General features: G+C 46.8%; 1 protein-coding gene across 1 annotated transcript in view; it reads right to left on the bottom strand.

The window, feature by feature from the left end:
• Positions 1-4,391: 4,391 nt before the first annotated feature.
• LOC100942510 (multidrug and toxin extrusion protein 1) overlaps positions 4,392-17,866 on the bottom strand; it is a 39,461-nt gene continuing 25,986 nt past the window's right edge. Inside the window, exons 11-17 of the mRNA XM_012806065.2 lie at positions 15,286-15,394; positions 15,125-15,200; positions 13,956-14,025; positions 13,591-13,723; positions 8,119-8,213; positions 7,358-7,436; positions 4,392-4,869 (exon numbers count right to left, since the gene is read on the bottom strand). Of these exons, the coding sequence (XP_012661519.1) occupies positions 4,643-4,869; positions 7,358-7,436; positions 8,119-8,213; positions 13,591-13,723; positions 13,956-14,025; positions 15,125-15,200; positions 15,286-15,394 (789 nt within the window). The 3' untranslated portion in view covers positions 4,392-4,642. The remainder of the gene's footprint in view (positions 4,870-7,357; positions 7,437-8,118; positions 8,214-13,590; positions 13,724-13,955; positions 14,026-15,124; positions 15,201-15,285; positions 15,395-17,866) is intronic.

The raw sequence follows: 17,866 nt of genomic DNA, 5'->3' as shown, positions 1-17,866 counted from the left end.
CAGAAACAACTCCAAAACTTTCCCCAAGGCCCTCATCAACAAGATCTCATCACCTGGCCTTCAGGGTCTTTAATAACCCAGAAGAGGCCTTTAAGTGGCAGCATCTCTTAGAGCTGCTGAAGGTTACGTAGATAACCTTCTCTTATACAGCCCCGTCCCTACTGCCTCCCGGCAAGACCCCAATCACTTACTCTCCTTCTTCACCACCAAAGGGTATAGAGTGTCCTCTTCCAAAGCCCAGTTAACCGCTCCCTCTGTCCAAGATCTCAGCATTCTCTTACAGGAATGAGAAAAACTCATCCCTGTAGTCCCAGCTACTCAGGAGGCTGAGGCAGGAGAATCGCCTAAGCCCAGAAGCTGGAGGTTGCTGTGAGCTGTATATATATATATAAACTTCTAGTTTGGGTCAATACCTTCTCAGGGTCAGTCAAAGCCTCTCCCACAACAGGCACGAAAACCCGAGAAGGTGTCTCCACCCTCCTCCACCGCATTGTTCCCAGATTTGGCCTCCCCAACTCCATTCAGAGTGACAACAGCCCAGCTTTTTTTTTTTTTAGAGACAGAGTCTCATTTTATCATCCTCGGTAGAGTGCCGTGGCGTCACAGCTCATAGCAACCTCCAGCTCTTGGGCTTAGGCGATTCTCTTGCCTCAGCCTCCTGAGTAGCTGGGACTACAGACACCCACAATGCCCGGCTATTTTTTTGTTGCAGTTTGGCTGGGGCCAGGTTTGAACCCTCCACCCTTGGTATATGGGGCCGGTGCCCTACTCACTGAGCCACAGGTGCTGCCCTAGCCCAGCTTTCATTATCCAGACCACCCCCCAAACCTCACAGCCCTAGGAGTCCAGTGGCACTTACAGGTGCCTTACAGGCCCCAGTCATCAGGGACAACATGAAATAAACAACATCCTTGAACAACATCTCACCAAATTAGTACTCCAACACAAACAAGATTGGATTAAGCTCCTCCCCATCACTTTACTCCGCATTCGCTCTACCCCTCACAAACCCCTCTTTTATAACCCTTTTGAAATAATGTATGGCAGAACGATTATTCTGGGCCCTGGACCCCCTCCAGACTCCATCATAGGACACTATTTTCCCATCCTTCGGGAAACCAGGGACAAACTAGAAAAACAATGAATCAGCTCTTACCCCAACCCTCAGCAGAGAAAGTCAGAGACCAATTGGCAGGACAAGTTTTCCTCAAATCTCCCTTGCCCGGCAGGACACTATCCCCTAACTGGACAGGCCCTCACACTGTTCTCTACAGCACCCCCATGGCCGTTCACCTCTTAGACCCCCAAGTCTGGATCCACCAATCCCAAATAAAGCTGTGTCCTACAGAAAAACTTCCAGCACTGGAAGACCGCCCCCCACTGGAAATCGCAAGTACTATCCCCTACAAACTTAAAACTCACCAGGATCCCAAAAGAATACACTTCTTCATAAATGTATAACATTCCATTATAACCCCTCCATCTTACAAAGGATTAGACTCCACCACGGGTCCTCAAACTTTTTAAACAGGGGGCCAATTCACTGTCCCTCAGACCATTGGAGGGCTGGACTGCGGGCCCCGGGACGAGTCAGCTGCTAAGCAGGACAGGCAGTGGGCCTGATAAATGTCCTTGGTGGGCCGCATGTGGCCCGTGAGCCGTAGTTTGAGGACGCCTGGACTCCACTGTCCTGCAAGACCCTACAGCAACACTTCCTATTCCCCAGCTTTTAAACACCTCCTTCTCAGTTGCCCTGAACTCTTTCTCTCTCCTCTCCCCCTCAGGGTGATGGATGTGCCTTTCTCTATACCAAAATCTTTTCAATCCCATACCCGTACCCAACACATATAACTCTTCTATTCTAGTGGAAAATAACCAGGCTCTGGCTCTGTGTCCATAGCTCAGCGGTTAGGATCCAGCCACATACACTGAGGCAGGTGGGCCTGCTAAACAACAATGACAACTGCAACAAAAAAATAGCCAGGCATTGTGGTGGGCACTCGTAGTACTTGGGAGGCTGAGACAAGAGAATCACTTAAGCCCAAGAGTTAGAGGTTGCTGTAAGCTATGATGCTACTGCACTCTACAGAGGGCACATAGTGAGATTCTGTCTCAAAAAAAAAAAAAAGAAAGAAAAGAACACAGCTCTGTTCAGCCCCATAACCATGGGCTTCCCACCTCTACCCTACCCTAATTTAACCCGCTTCAATCTCACCTGTACAGGAGACTCTGTAGACTTTTATAAAACCTGATCTCTGTTCCCTCAACTCAACTTTTCCCTTATCTGACTCTTTCAGTGCCCGTCCAGGAATATTTTTCCTCTGCAGCCACTCCATCTTTTCGTGCCTGTATGCTAACCACTCTGGTCTTTGCACTCGAGTTTTCCTTACCCCCCTAAGTCTTTTTTGTGAATGACTCCTCCCTAACTCCCTAACTCAGGCCTTGACATCCCCTTACTTCCAGAAAAAAGCCACCTTCCTCCCTGTACTCCTGGGACAGGCCTAGTGGCTGGACTTGGCCTGGGCATTGCAGGCATTAATACATCAACTCACTTTTGCCACCAACTCTCCCTAGAACTTAATGAAGACATGGAAAAAGTAGCAGACTCTTCAGTCACCCTACAATCCCAAATTAATTCTTTACCTGCAGTAGTCCTTCAAAATCACTGATCCTTAGATTTAATCACAATAGAAAAAGGAGGCACATGAGTTGTTTTTTGTTTTGGGGGGGGGGTTTGAGACAGAATCTTACTATGTTGCCCTCGGTAGAGTGCTGTGGCGTCACAGTTCACAGTAACCTCAAACTCTTGGGCTTAAGAGATTCTCTTGCTGCAGCCTCCCAAGTAGCTAGGACCACAGGCACCTACCACAAAGTGCGGCTACTTTTTTTTTTTTTTGCAGTTTTTGACAGGGGCCAGGTTTGAACCTGTCACCTCCAATATATGGGGCCAGTGCCCTACTCCTTTGAGCCATAGGCACCGCCTAAGCCTGGCTATTTTTTTGTTGTAATTGTCGTTGTTGTTTGGCAGGCCCAGGCTGGGTTCAAACCTACCACCTTTGGTTTATGTGGCTGATGCTCTAACTGCTGAGCTATAGGCGCCGAGCCGGCACATGAGTTTTTGTGGAAGAGGAATGTTATTTCTTTGTGAACCCGTCAGGAATAATTATGAACAAAGTAAATGAACTCCAAGAATGAATCAAACAGAGACAAACAGATCTTGAATCATCTAATCCCTGGTCCTTATTTGACTCCTGGCCTCCTTGGTTATTTCCTATTTTAGGGCCACTAATTATGATCTTTGTCATTCTCAGTTTTGAAGCAGTAGTCCTCTGCCTCATCTTCCAATTTATTGACTAGGTAGTCACCCCAAAAACCAACCACTCATATCCTTGCCCTACGTGGATATCAGCCAGCCCAGACCGAAGACCCAAGAGTGTTCCTGTAAACACCACTCCCTTCCCCCTCCCTTTTTTCCCCTTATTGGCAGCCCACACCAACTCTCAACTGCAGGAAGCAGTCAAAGAGAAACCATACCCATCACTCTGCTTCCTTATCTTTTTTGTTGTTGTTGTTGAGACAGTCTCACTTTGTTGCCCTCAGTAGAGTGCAATGGTGTCATAGCTCACAACAACCTCAAACTCTTGGGCTCAAGTGATTCTCTTGCCTCAGCCTCCCTAGTAGCTGGGACTATAGGCACCCGCCACAATGCCTAGCTATTTTTTTTTTTATTAGGAAGCCCAGGCCCAGGTCAAACCCACCAGTCCCAGTGGCTGGTGCCCTAACCACTGAGCTACAGCACTGCACTCTGCTTCCTTATAATAGACTAAAAAGATCGGGATGGGGCAGCACCTGTGGCTCAGTGAGTAGGGCACGGGTCCCATATACCGAGAGTGGCAGGTTCAAACCCAGCCCTGGCCAAATTGCAAAAAAATTAGCCAAGGCAGGTGCCTGTAGTCTCAGCTACTTAGGAGGCTGAGGCAAGAGAATCACTTAAGTCCAAGAGTTGGAGTTTGCTATGAGCTGTGACACCACAGCACTCTACCAAGGGCAACAAAGTGAGACTCTCTAAAAAAAAAAAAAAAAGATTGGGATGATAGGGCCTAATGTAGGGACTCACCCAAATAGAAACATCCCACCCAAGAAGGAATGAATGCATCAATCCCTACCCCTCCAAACTCTTATATTCTGCTCCACTTTAACTTATATGCTGACCTCTTTTTCATATTCAGTCTGCTCGCCACCAAGTGAAATAAAGGCCATGCTGCCCACACAGAACCTGGACTCCGATTCTTTTCATTCATGTCTTGGAATAATCTTTCATTTTCAGTCCTTAACCTCCCACAGAATATACTTTTACCTTAGTTCCTTTTCTTCATTAGAAAAATATATCGTTTTTTTTTTTAATTTGAAGGGGTTTATTCTAAGTCAAGTTTGAGGACCGTGACCTGGAGCCAATCCCAAGAAACCTTGAGCAAGTGGACTCGTGGTGGTGGGTTACAAGAAAAATATATCTTTGAATTCCCAATTCTTAAAGTCCATGGGCATAGCTGAATTACGTTTGCTGAAAATGAATTGTCACTGCTGGGCCTATTTGTTTGTAAGCTCAAAAGTATGATTGGAAGTGACTTTCTCTCTTGTCATGTCACTCAATTCTGACATATAATTTCACAAAAATCCCCAGCAGCAAGATTAAAATAACTCCCAGGAGGAAAAGCCCTCGCCGCATCACCAGCTGTTTTCCAGATAACCTAGTGCCGTCCTTTGGATGGACTGGCAAAGGTTCTTCTTGGTGCATCTGCTGATTCCACTGAGTCTGGCCTTTTTTCCCAATATCTTCCATTAAAATTCCTTCATGGTTTTCAGGGCCCCCTGAGAGAAAAAAGGAATTCAGTTAGCAGATTAAAGGAATTTTTTCCCTTTGGTATAAAAGGTGATGCAGATGTGTTAATAGTTGGGAGAAAGTTAATTCAGGAAGCAGTTGCTACAGTGAATAAATAAAAGAAATCCTATCTCAGAGGGCCTCTCCATTCACTCCCTCGAGTACACTAGGCGATCCTACTATTGTTGGCTTGGGTGCTCCAAGGGGTTTTCCCAAGAGATAGAGAAATATGGTAGCTCTCTCGGTTAAGATTCACAGGGGAGGGCTGGGTGCAGTGGCTCACACCTATAATTCCAGCACTCTTAGAGGCTAAGGCAGGTGGATTGCTTGAGCTCAGGAGTTCAAGACCAGCCTGAGCAAGAGTGAGACCTCGTGTCTACTAAAAATAGAAAAAACTAGCCAGGTGTTGTGTGGCTATAGGCGATCCCAGCAGATCGCCTATAGACAACTCATTTTCAGCAAATGTAATAGCCCAACCTCAAACTCCTGGGCTTAAGCAATTCTCTTGCCTCAGCCTCCCGAGTAGCTGGGATTATAGGCGCCCGCCATAATGCCCAGCTATTTTTGGTTGTAGTTGTCATTATTGTTTAGCAGGCCTGGGCTGGGCTCAAACCCACTAACTTTGGTGTATGTGGCTGGTGCCCTACTCACTGCACTATGGGTGCCAAGCCCTCAAATTAATTTCTACAAATAATTTTCAAATATAAAGTCTGGAACACACCCAAGACAATCAGACAGGAGCTGTCCTGTTGTCTCACAGGAGCTGAGACAACATCAAGCAACCTAGCAGAAGCCATAGCACTGATCACTGACTACAATGTAGCCATTCCATGACATCAAAGAGTTTAAATCATGAAGGACCCAGACATTACTGTGAGTGCACAACCAACTGTTTAAGGGGCCCAGAACACCAAGCAATTACTCAACTGACAGAAAACAAAAACATGAACATATTTGCATGATGACCATCGGAATTAACAGCCCAAGCAAGAAACTGGTTTTATGTATGTGTGTGTTTTGACACACTCCATCGGCTTGGGTAGAGTGTGGCTACATCATTTTAACTCACAGTGATCCTCATGTCTCAGCCTTCCAAGTAGCTGGGACTACAGGCACCCACTGAGACTAGTTTTTCAATTTTTTTTTTGCAGTTTTTGGTCGGGGCTGGGTTTGAACCCGCCACCTCCGACATATGGGGCAGACACCCTACTCCTTTGAGCCACAGGCGCTGCCCCATAGTTTTTCAATTTTTAGTAGAGACGGGGTCTTGCTCTTGCTTAGGCTGGTCTTGAACTCCTGAGCTCAAGTGATCCTCTAGCCTTGGCCTCCCGGAGTGCTGGGATTACAAGTGTGAGCAATTGTGTCAGGCCCAAGAATCCGTTTAAAGTGTACAGGTATCTGCTTGATGGACAGCAAGGACCTCATGGAAACAAACACACAAATGATCAGTTTCCAAGACCCCACAACCCTGGGGAGCACGAGAGATACCCAAGTGTCCGAAATGCCTGTGGAATGCTTGTAGAAGTGCCACTAAGTTAGCAGAGGAATTGGGGACCTTGTGGTCAGCCACAGCAGTGTGCTATGTGTGGAATTAAAGCAAACAAGTTTGGCTTGGCACCTGTGGCTCCAGGAGTAGGGCGCCAGCCCCATATACTGGAGGTAGTGGGTTCAAACCTGACAAAGAAAAAAAAAAACTGCAAAGCAAACAAGCTTGAAATGACCCAGAAAATGGCTCGGTGCCAGCCATATACACCTAAGGTGGCAGGTTCGAATCCAGCCTGGGCCGCCAAACAACAATGATGGCTGCAACCAAAAAGTAGCCAGGCATTGTGGCGGGCGCCTGTGGTCCCAGCTACTTGGGAGGTGGAGGCAGGAGACTCGCTTGAGCCCAGGAGTTGGAGGTTGCTGTGAGCTGTAACGCCACGGCACTCTACCCAGGGGGACAGCTTGAGGCTCTGTCTCAAAAAAAAAAAAAAGAAATGACCCAGAATTGAGTTCTTTCACTGCACCATTTGTCTCAGAACCATACTGCCCTATTTATTTATTTATTTATTTATTTTTAGAGACAGAGTCTCACTTTATCGCCCTTGGTAGAGTGCTGTGGCATCAAGCTCACAGCAACCTCCTCCTAGGCTTAGGCGATTCTCTTGCCTCAGCCCCCCCAGTAGCTGGGACTACAGGTGCCCACAACAACACCCAGCTACATACTGCCCTACTTATTTATTTATTTATTTTTAATACTGGTCTATTTTTTTTCTTATTAAATCATAGCTGTGCACATCAATGCAATCATGGGGTGCAATGTGCTGGCTTTATACACAATCTGAAATGCTTTCATCAAACTGGTTAACACGGCCTTCATGGCATACTGACCTATTTAAATGGAAGTTCATGGCAGCAAGTCTGGCTGTGTCCCAGAAGCAGCCCCCCGCCTCCCACTTGGACAAGCCTGGCCGTAAGCAAGGATGCCTGTCGTACCTGGACACAGTGCATCTGGAGAGAGGGCAGAGTTCCTGTTCTCAGCCACATTTACTTTCAAGTTGGCATGTACTTGAGCCTGGAAAATGAAACCAAAGTCAGTCCACACGCTTTACAATAGTGTTAACTAGCTACTTCACAAAGGCTGCCCACGCTAGGAAAAGCCCACATGGGCATGTGTACCTGAACTTCTTTAGTTCACAGGTAAGAAACCATCTTTCATAAAGACTGGAATGGGGTCCATGGGGGCGGGGCAGGTGTTGAATGGGAACAAGACATGATGAGGAAGACGGGCACCAAGACCATCTAGAATTTTCTCTTCTTTCTACTTCATCTCTTTTTTCTACCACCTATATCTAGACCCCATATTGACCCTGGAAAGCTGAAGAGAGGAATGCCCACAATCATCTTAATGAAATATTTCGGTATCATAAAAAGCAATATTAGGACGAATTTGATGCAGCCCATCTTTCTTTCCAGTTCCAATTCTTACCCTGACACTGTCTTTTCCTGCATGAGGGTGACAGCCCAGTGGCCTACTAGGCAGAAAGGAGTCCCTGTTTTTCTAATGAATAAACAAAAGGGCAACAGATAAAGCCAAGGCCATCCAGCCCTTCACATCCGAATTCAGTCCACTTACAACTACAACCAGGAAAACAGCCCTTGTGATGAAAGAAGGGAGAAAAGGAGCAAAGAACCTCACAAAAGGAAAGAGAGAGCCAAGGACCCTGTTGGTTTTCTACAGCCATGAGCACAGTTACCTGTTGACCGGCTTTTTCCCAGTTTAGCCGAACAATAAAGGCTAGAAAACACACAGCTTGAGAGACCACACAGATGATCATCCCCGCCCACAAACCTGTAAATGGAAACATTTAATAGAGGTTAAATCAGTGGAAAATCAGCCGCCCATGGGGAGCGTGTTTCTCCTGTCTCACTTCTGTCAGCCATGAAAATCTGTTTTCATGGCAGAGTGGGACCCCACAGTGTGCCAGAGACTGCTGCTCAGCTCTTTCTTTGCCCTTCCAGAAGGTTCTGGAGGCCACCCCCTGAGGGGCCGCCTCTTGGTTCAGAATGTCAGAACAAAGATTCAGATGCTATTTTGGCCTCAGTGATTATAATGCCTTGCTAGTGACAGTCATAAAGAAATAAAATTTTGGCTCGGTGCCTGTGGCTCAAGTGGCTAAGGCACCAGCCACATACACCTAAGGTGGTGGGTTCCAATCCAGCCCGGGCCTGCCAAATAACAATGACAGCTGCAACCAAAAAATAGTCCGGCATTGTGGTGGGCGCCTGTGGTCCCAGCTACTTGGTAGGCGGAGGCAGGAGACTCCCTTGAGCCCAGGAGTTGGAGGTTGCTGTGAGCTGGGATGCCATGGCACTCTACCTAGGGGGACAGCTTGAGGCTCTGTTTAAAAAAAGAAAGAAATAAAATTTCCCAGAATAAACTATTTTTGCCTTATTTTCCTCAAAGAAGGAGACTAACATTAAAAAAAAAGAAAAGAAACTAAATTAAAGGCAGAATCATTATCCCTTTAAAGTCGTGATGCTCCCTCTCCTGGAGCATTCTGCCAGCCTTTGGTCCTTGCTTGTTTCTGGTACAGACTGTGCTGAAAGCTCCCAGACCAGGGTCATGAACCAGAGCTAATCAGAGAACAACAAAGGAGTGTGAGTGGGAACGGATCTCTGAGTACCGTGTACACAGCACCTGACAAATCCACACAGGGACAGAGGGAGACCCCAAATGATGGGGCCTTTTTGTCAACAGTGAACTAATGACAGAATCAAGAGCTCCACCAATAGCTGAGAGAGACTGAACTACAGATGGACAACCCCAGGCATATATAAAAATAGACCTCTGGCCAGGCACGGTGGCTCATGCCTAAAATCCTAGCACTCTGGAAGGCCAAGACAGGAGGATACCCTGAGCTCAGGAGTTCCAGACCAGCCTGAGCAAGACCCATCTCTAGTAGAAAACAGAAAAACCAGCCAGACATTCTGGCAGGCACCTGTAGTTCTAGCTACTCGGGAGGCTGAGGAAAGAGGATTGCTTGATCCCAGGAGTTTGAGCTTTCTGTGAGCTATGACGCCATAGCATTCTAGCCTGGGCAACAGAGAGGCTCTGTCTCAAAAAAAAAAAAAAAACCCACAAAACACAATAGATCTCTGATCCACAACCTGCAGTACCCTGCCCAGGAAGCCAACCCCCTTACCTGGTAAAAACAGCCCAGGAAGCCAGCCCAGGTTTAAGCCTGCTATAAACCAGACTCACAGGAAGTGTCTACTGATAATCCAATAAGCTAAACGTAACTTCTATAACAATTGGCCTCAAATGGCCAGAATTTAATTAACAACCAACGACTTCCCTGATTTTGATCCCCACTTCCAAATTAGGATCAACCAGAAAAAGTAAAATACATATTCCTAATCACTCCTGCAGGAGGCCCCATTTCTAGTCAGCCACCTCCAGTGTCCCCAGGCCAACAGCTTCCATTCATGGCACACCTGAAGGCTTCCCTTTTTTCCACCACAAAGCTTTCCCACGCCTCTGCCTGCCTTTGAATCTCTGCCCAAACGCAAGTGATGGTGGTCAACGACTTTGCCAGAGCAGGCTCAGAAGCCACAGCCTTTGCCTGTCTCATCTGCTTGCTCTTCTTTATTTCCACAGCCGTCCAGGTCTGTGTAAGGGTGAAGGTAACCAGACTGGGTTCCTGGCTCTCAGGTTCAAATGACCAGACTCAGTGCAGTTTACAGCTCTGTTCCTTGGTACCAACCACCCTCATATCATGCTTTTCAGATAGGATCAGCTCACTCTTTTTTTTTTTTTTTGCAGTTTTTGACCGAGGCTGGGTTTGAACCTGCCACCTCTGGCATATGGGGCCAGTGCCCTACTCCTATGAGTCACAGGTGCCAGCCCACTCTTTAGAACAGTAAAATTAGGGCTATTCCTATACAGAATGAGTAAAAGCAGACCACTGGCTTCCTTATCTGAAGGCAGTGACCCTGGTTTATACATCAGAAGCTCGATCAAACCATCTTCAACAGAAAATAACCAGCTACCTCTAACTATAAATTTGAAGGTCATTAGTTAGATTTCCATTAATTTCCCCATACAGCACATAAAATATTTCTGTTTCATTCAACTTAGAAACCCAACAGAATGATTATTAGAATCCCCTGGGCCAGGCCAGAGGAATTTATGTATTTAAAAAGCCTCCCAGGGAATTCCAATGGCCACTATGATTTGCTGAGGTTTCTCCTGAGAACTTGCAGAATTCTGCTGTTGTCCTGGACACGTGTAGGGAGAAAAGATATAGTATTGAAAACCGACACATACCACACTTTGTTCTATGAGGTGAGTGGAGGGATTGACTACAGTCTTCTCACAGTCCTTACCCCCCACCTCCTCAGGGCCCCAACATTTCTCTTAAGTGAGTCTCAACTTCCTCTGCTTTGCACATGGTGTGTATACCTTGTGCTTTGTGAATGAATGAGTGAGTCACTGGGATACAGATGAAGATATATATGTGTGTGTCTCATATGAAGATATGTGTGTGTGTCCTCTATATAGGCACACATATATAGCTTCATCTATAAAAAGGACATATATATATACACAAACATATACACACACACGTATTTATTTATTTATTATTATTTTGAGACAGAGTCTCACTATGTCACCCTCAGTAGAGTGCTATGGTGTCGCAGATCATTGTGGTTTAGCTGGCCTGGACTGGGTTTGAACCCGCTGGCCTGGGTGTATGTGACTGGCGCCCTACCCACTGAGCTACAGGCACCACCCTATTATTACTTGTTTTAGACAGGGTCTGGCTCTTGCTTCAGGTAGAATACAGTGGTGTCATCATAGCTCACAGTAATCTCATACTTCTGGGCTCACACAATCCTCCTGTCTCAGCCTCCCAAGTAGCTGGGGCTACAAGCATGCACCACCATGCCCTGCTAATTTTTCTTATTTTTTTTTTTTCGTATAGAGATGGAGGTCTCACTATTGCCCAGACTGGTCTTGAACTACTGGTCTTAAGTGATCCTCCTGCCTCCATCTCCCCAAATGCTAGGATTATAGGCATAAACCACTATACCTGGCCCGGATTTATATTTTAAAGTAGATTTCTTGGCTGGGCCTAGTGGCTCACACCTGAGCTCAGTTCAAGACCAGCCTGAGGAAGAGCAAGACCCTGTCTCTACTAAAAATAGAAAATTTAGCTGGGCACTGTAGTGGGTGCCTGTAGTCTGTTAACCATCCTTCCACTCTCTATTCTGTGAGTTCAACTCTTTTAGAAGAGGAAAAAAGGGGGAAATGAGAATTTGTTAGGGTATAAGTTTTCAGATAAAAGGAAGGGTAAGTCTGGAGACCTATTGCATAGTAGAGTGACTACTGTCAAGGTGTTATATATTGAGGTCTGGTGTGGTGGCTCCCCTGTAACCCTAGCACTCTGGAGGCTGAGGTAGGAGGACTGCTTGAGCTCAGGAGTTTGAGAACACCCTGAACAAGAGCGAGACCTTGTCTCTACAAAAAAATAGAAAAATTGGCTGGGTGTTGTGGTAGGTACCTTTAGTCCCACCTATTCAGGAGGCTGAAGCAGAAGGATCACTTAAGCCCAGGAATTTGAGGTTGCGGTGAGCTATGACCCCATGGCACTCTACCGAGGGTGACAGAGTAACACTCTGCCTTAAAATATAATAGCATCTATTTCAAATTAACTAAGTAAATGTCAAATGCCCCACCATAGAAAATAAGTAAGCATGGTAATAGATATATTGACTTGATCTAATCATTCCATGTTGCATACATATGTCAAAACACTACATTGTACCTCACAAATGTATACAATTATGATTTGTCAATGTAAAGCAATGAAATAATATGAAGGGCAGCACCTGTCACCTCATATACCAAGGGTGGCAGGTTCAAACCCAGCCTCGGCCAAACTGCAACAACAACAACAAAATAGTCAGGCACTGTGGTGGGCACCTGTAGTCCCAGCTACTTGGAAGGCTGAGGCAAAAGAATAGTTGGAGGTTGCTGTGAGCTGTGATGCCACAGCACTCTACCAAGGGCAATAAAAGTGAGACTCTATCTCCTAATAAAAAACCAAATAAACAAAAAAATATGAAAAAAGGGCATATTACATAAAAAGTGAGCAATAAAAGGGCAATAAAAGTGAGACTCTATCTCCTAATAAAAAACCAAATAAACAAAAAAATATGAAAAAAGGGCATAATACATAAAAAGTATTTCCTTTTTATACTGATTGCATGCATGTTGCAATGATAACATTTATTTTCTTTTTCTTTCTTTTCATCTTTTTTTGAAAGTCTATGTTGCCCTCGGTAGAGTGCTCTGGCATCACAGCTCACAGCAAACTCTTGGGCTTAAGTGATTCTCTCACCTCAGCCTCCCAAGTAGCTGGGACTACAGGCATCTGCCACAATGCTCAGCTATATTTTTATTGGTTGTAGCTGTCATTGTTGTCCAGCAGGCCTGAGCTGGGTTTGAACTCGTCAGTTCCGGTATATGTGGCTGGTGCCCTAGCCACTGAGCTACAGGTATAACATTTTAGATATATTATCTTGAATAAAATACTTTTTAAAAAGGTAGATTCATCTAACATTTCCATTAGAATTAACACTGGAAAATCCAAAATATGAGTAATACCAGAAACTCAGCTAAATAATTTTCTGAACCATGATGCAAGCCCAATGAACTTTGCATTGGCAATTCAATTCACTGAACAACTCCTGTATTTTTAATTAAAATATTATTGAAATTGAGAAAAACATGCAACATAATGGAACACAGTGAACTGTATGTGCCCTCGAGATATCAATTTTCTCACCACCTTGGAGCCCGCCACGCCCTAACAAACCATCCTTAAGTTGGTCACTACTTCACCCCAGAGATAAGGGCCAGGTTTTAATATAATCATTTATTAACTGCCAATATATTCCAAATTATTATTTTAGAAATTAAAGCAGGGCGGATCATTTATTTCCCTACTTTTAAGAAGTGATTAGCTCTGGTAATTTCAGATCCTGTGCATCTTTCTTCCAATTACAACAAGGTAACTGGGAAGTTACCCTTCCTTCTGTGCTGTTCACACCCTTCACACTCACACCCTGCTGGAGAGACCCACAAGACACACAGCTAGAAGGCTGTGCCAGATGGGAGGTAGAGGCCTGCGGTGGGATGGGGTGATGGGGTTGAAGCTTACCAATCACTCCCAGCTTGGTCGCAAACATCAGCGCAATCCCGATGGGGAGGCCAACCACGTAGTAGCCGATGGCGTTCACAATGGCTCCAACCTTCTGATTTCCACTTCCCCTCAGAATGCCACCGCAAGTGCACTGTGGGCAGATGACATCCCATCCGTGTCAACCTAGCTTCCGAAGACACCCATTTCCTGAGCACTCATCATTCTGGGGACGCTGGCTTACAAACCCATGGCCAGGTGCAGGTATTCTAACTAAATATAACACCCACTATCACCACCTACCCTAGCCCCTCTTAGTGAAATTGACCGTCGTTGGAAGGAATGCATAGATCATAGAAGTGCTTAGGGGAGTGGGTAATACTTACAGCAAGAGCCTCAAAGAGGTGGCAGACAGCATAAATTGGAACCACCTGAGCCACCAGATCAATGATATCCCTGTTAGGAAAACAAAGCATGTGGTGTTTAGAAGATAAACGTGGGAAAAAGAATGATACTCGTCTGGGTGTGACCTGCGCAGGCGGACACTCCAGCCCATTCAGGGACAATCCTGCTGTTGCTCGCCTGTGCAGGAATCTCACTGCACAGTCGTGTGTAACTACTTTTATAAAAAATATGCAGTAGCCCCCACATATCCTCAGGGGATATGTTGCCTGAAACTGGATAGTGCCAAAACCTGTATACACTGTGTTTTCCCTATTCGCACATTTTTTATTTGTTTTAATTGAGACAGAGTCTACCCCTGCCCAGTTGCTGCCCTGGGTAGAGTGCTGTGGTGTCACAGCTCACAGCAACCTCAAACTCTTGGGCTTAAGAGATTCTCTTGTCTCAGCCTCCAGAGTAGCTGGGACTACAGGGGTCCGCCACAATGCCCGACTTTTGTTGTTGTGCTGTTTAGTGGGCCCAGGCCGGGTTGGAACCCACCAGCCCCAGTGCATATAGCCAGTGCATTAACCACTGAGCTAAGAGCACTTAGCCTCTTTTTTAATTTTTGAGACAGTCTTGCTCTGTCACTCTGGTACTAGTACAATGCCATGGCCTCAGCCTAGCTCACAGCAGCCACAAACTCCTGGGTTCAAGCAATCCTCCTGCCTCAGTACCTGGGACTACAGACTGCACCCAGCTAGTTTTTCTATTTTTAGTAAGAGACAGAGTCTAGCTCTTGCTCAGGCTGGTCTTGAACTCCTGAGCCCAAGGGACCTCCCACCTCAGCCTCCCAGACTAGGACTGCAAGTGTGCAGGATAAACTACCTTTTTGTCCTTTTTTGGAGACAGAGTCTCAAGCTGTCGCCCTGGGTGGACTACCGTGGCGTTATAGCTCGCAGCAACCTCCAACTTGGGCTCAAGTGTTCCTCTTGCCTCAGTTTTTCTATTTTTCGTAGAGACGGGGTCTGGCTTTGCTGAGGCTAGTTTTGAACTCATGAGCTCAGGCAATCCACCTGACTCGGCCCCCCAGAGTGCTGGGATTACAGGCATGCGCCACCACGCCCGGCCGTGGATTAACTAGTTCTTTACCAAGAAAACCCGCAGCACTCACCGGTCAGTAGTGAAAATGTACCCCACAAGATCCTTACAGCATAACAGCAGGACACAAAATGTCACAGCAAAGAGCGCTGCAGATAAAACAGTACAGGGAACAACGGTGAACTGAGAGCCTGCCGCAGCGGCGGGGCTGACCCGGGACGCGGGGCTGCGCACCTGTGACCAGCAGCGCCACGGCCGAGGACTTGCGGGCCTGCTCGGGGTCTCCGGCGCCCAGCGCGTTTCCCACCCGGACGCTGGCGGCCACGCTGAAGCCCGAAGGGATCTAAAAGGAGAAGGAAACTGCCACTCCGGGGCCGCATCGCGGCGCGGCAGCTCCCGCCTCCGCCTGGTGGTAAAAGTCGGGGCTAAAACACAAGGATCTGCGGCACCTGCCAGGCCGCCGCGGAACCTGGCGCGGGTCCCCACGGCGCTGCTCCGCGGAGAGCCGGCTCCGCCACCAGAGGCCCTGAACCGTCACCTGGTTTTCTGGGTGTCGGGTGGGGGCCGACTGCCCGGACCCCGAGCTCGTGTCTGCTGTGAAGGACGGTGGAGGGACCCGGTTTAGAGAGGAGGGGAACTGAAGGGAGCAGCGCCGCTTTGGGCTTGGCTTCGGGACTCTGAAGCCAGACGTCTGGGTTCAAATACTGGACGCCGGCGGGACCCTGAGCAAGTCACTCACTCTCTTCCGTTGTTTTATCCCTAAAAGGAGTTTCCTGCCTGTACTACAGAACCTACCTCACGGGTCACAGAGGGGGCTTTATGAGTCTACACTAACTGCTTAGACTAGCGCCTCACGCGCAGGAATTGCCCAAGATTTGCTACTGGAGAAATCAGCATTCATAAGGAGAAAAGATGCATCACTCAATTTATTTTTATTTCTTTTTGAGACAGAGTCTCACTTTTTCACCCTCGGTAGAGTGCTGTGCTGTCACAGCTCACAGCAACCTCAAACTGTTGGGCTTAAGTGATTCTTTTGCCTCAGCCTCCCAAGTAGCTGGGGCTACAGGCACCTGCCTCAACAACGCCCGCTATTTTTCACAGATGGCGGTCTTGCTGTGGCTCAGGCTGGTCTCAAAACCATTAGCTAAAGCAATCTACCCGCCTCGGGCTCCCAGAGTGCTAGGATTACAGGTGTGAGCCACTGCGGCCTGGCCTCATTACTCAATTTAAACATGAATGTTGGGCGACCACAGTGGCTCACCTGTAATCCCAGCACTCTGGGATGCTGAGACAGGTGGATTGCCTGAGCTCAGGAGTTCCAGACAAGCCCGATCCAGAGCAAGACCGTCCTCCTCCTCTGCCCCCAGTCTCTACTAAAAATTAAAAAAACTGAGGCAAGAGGACCACTTGAGCCCAAGAGTTGGAGGTTGCTGTGAGCTACGATGCTGCCATGGCACCCAGGGTGACAGCTTGAGACTCTGTCTCCGAAAAAAAAAAAGAGAGAGAAAGTGAGTGTTGCCTTATAATCTGGGTGGCTAAGGACCAGCTTTAAGAAAATCTGATGCACAGACTGAGGGACATACCATAAAAGAAACGAAAGCCTGAGTCCCTGCTTAGAAAGCCACAGGTAGGGAAAAACAAAGAGCTCTCCCAACAGTGATTTCGTCATTCCAAAAGGAAAGATAGCACCTCGACAGGCAGAAACCCGGCAGACACCACCCTAACCACCCACGTCAGCATCTACAACAACGGGCCAGGTCAACATGATGGGCCTCCTGACGTGAGGCCCTGGGAAGGACACGGTGTCACTTCTGTGATCTTCCTGCCCGCGGTGGACAGTCTGATCTATGAGGGAAATTCTGCACATAGTGCAGTTCTTCAAAAGGGCCACGGTCAAAAAAGACTGAAGATCTATTCCAGGTTAAAGGACACTGAAGAAACAGGACCTCTTATTGCATATAGTTGTATATATATGCACACATGTATATTTAAACCAATAAGTGATAGGATAGAGTTTATTGACGGAAAGATTGATAAGCAAAAAAGGGGGAAGAGAACCTCCAGCAGCAGGGGGGAATCCAAGTGGAAAGCCTGAATGCTTACAGTTATAAAGGCCAGAACAATTGATAGAATTTGAATATGGACAGAAAGTAAGACAGAGCCCCTGGCCAAAATATAAATAGCTGGTGAATCTGAGGGAAAGGCATATAGTTCTCTTTTCATTAAGGAGAAAAGTATAAATTTATTCTTGAGACGCACTCTTGCTCAGGCTAGAATGTCTTGGCATCAGCCTAGCTCACAGAAACCTAAAACCCCAGAGTTCAAGGGATCTTCCTGCTTCAGTCTCCCCAGTAGCTGGAACTACAGACCTCTGCCACAACACCTAGATAATTCTTATATTTTTATTTATTTATTTAGAGACAGAGTCTCACTTTATCACTCTGGGTAGAGTGCTGTGGCATCACAGCTCACAGTAACCTCCAGCTCTTGGGCTTAGCTTCCCTTAGCTGGGACTACAGGCACCCGCCACAAAGCCTGGCTATTTTTTTTTGTTGTTGTTGTTGCAGTTTGTCTGGGCCCGGGTTCAATCCTGCCACCCTCGGTATATGGGGCCAGCACCCTACTCATTAAGCCACAAGGTGCCACTAATTCTTATATTTTTAGTAGGGACAGAGTCTGGCTTTTGCTTAGGCTGGTCTTTAGTGCCTGAGCTCAACTGATCCTCCTACTTTGGTCTCCCAGAGTGCTGGGATTACAGGTTTAAACCTCTATGCCTGGCCTAAATGTAAATGTGTACTTGAGTCTATTGAAAAAT

Source organism: Otolemur garnettii, unplaced genomic scaffold, assembly GCF_000181295.1.
Source record: "Otolemur garnettii isolate 467f Iridium unplaced genomic scaffold, OtoGar3 scaffold00046, whole genome shotgun sequence".
NCBI lineage: Eukaryota > Metazoa > Chordata > Mammalia > Primates > Galagidae > Otolemur > Otolemur garnettii.
Note: the sequence above shows the minus strand (reverse complement) of the source record. Positions and strands in the feature narration are given on the sequence as shown.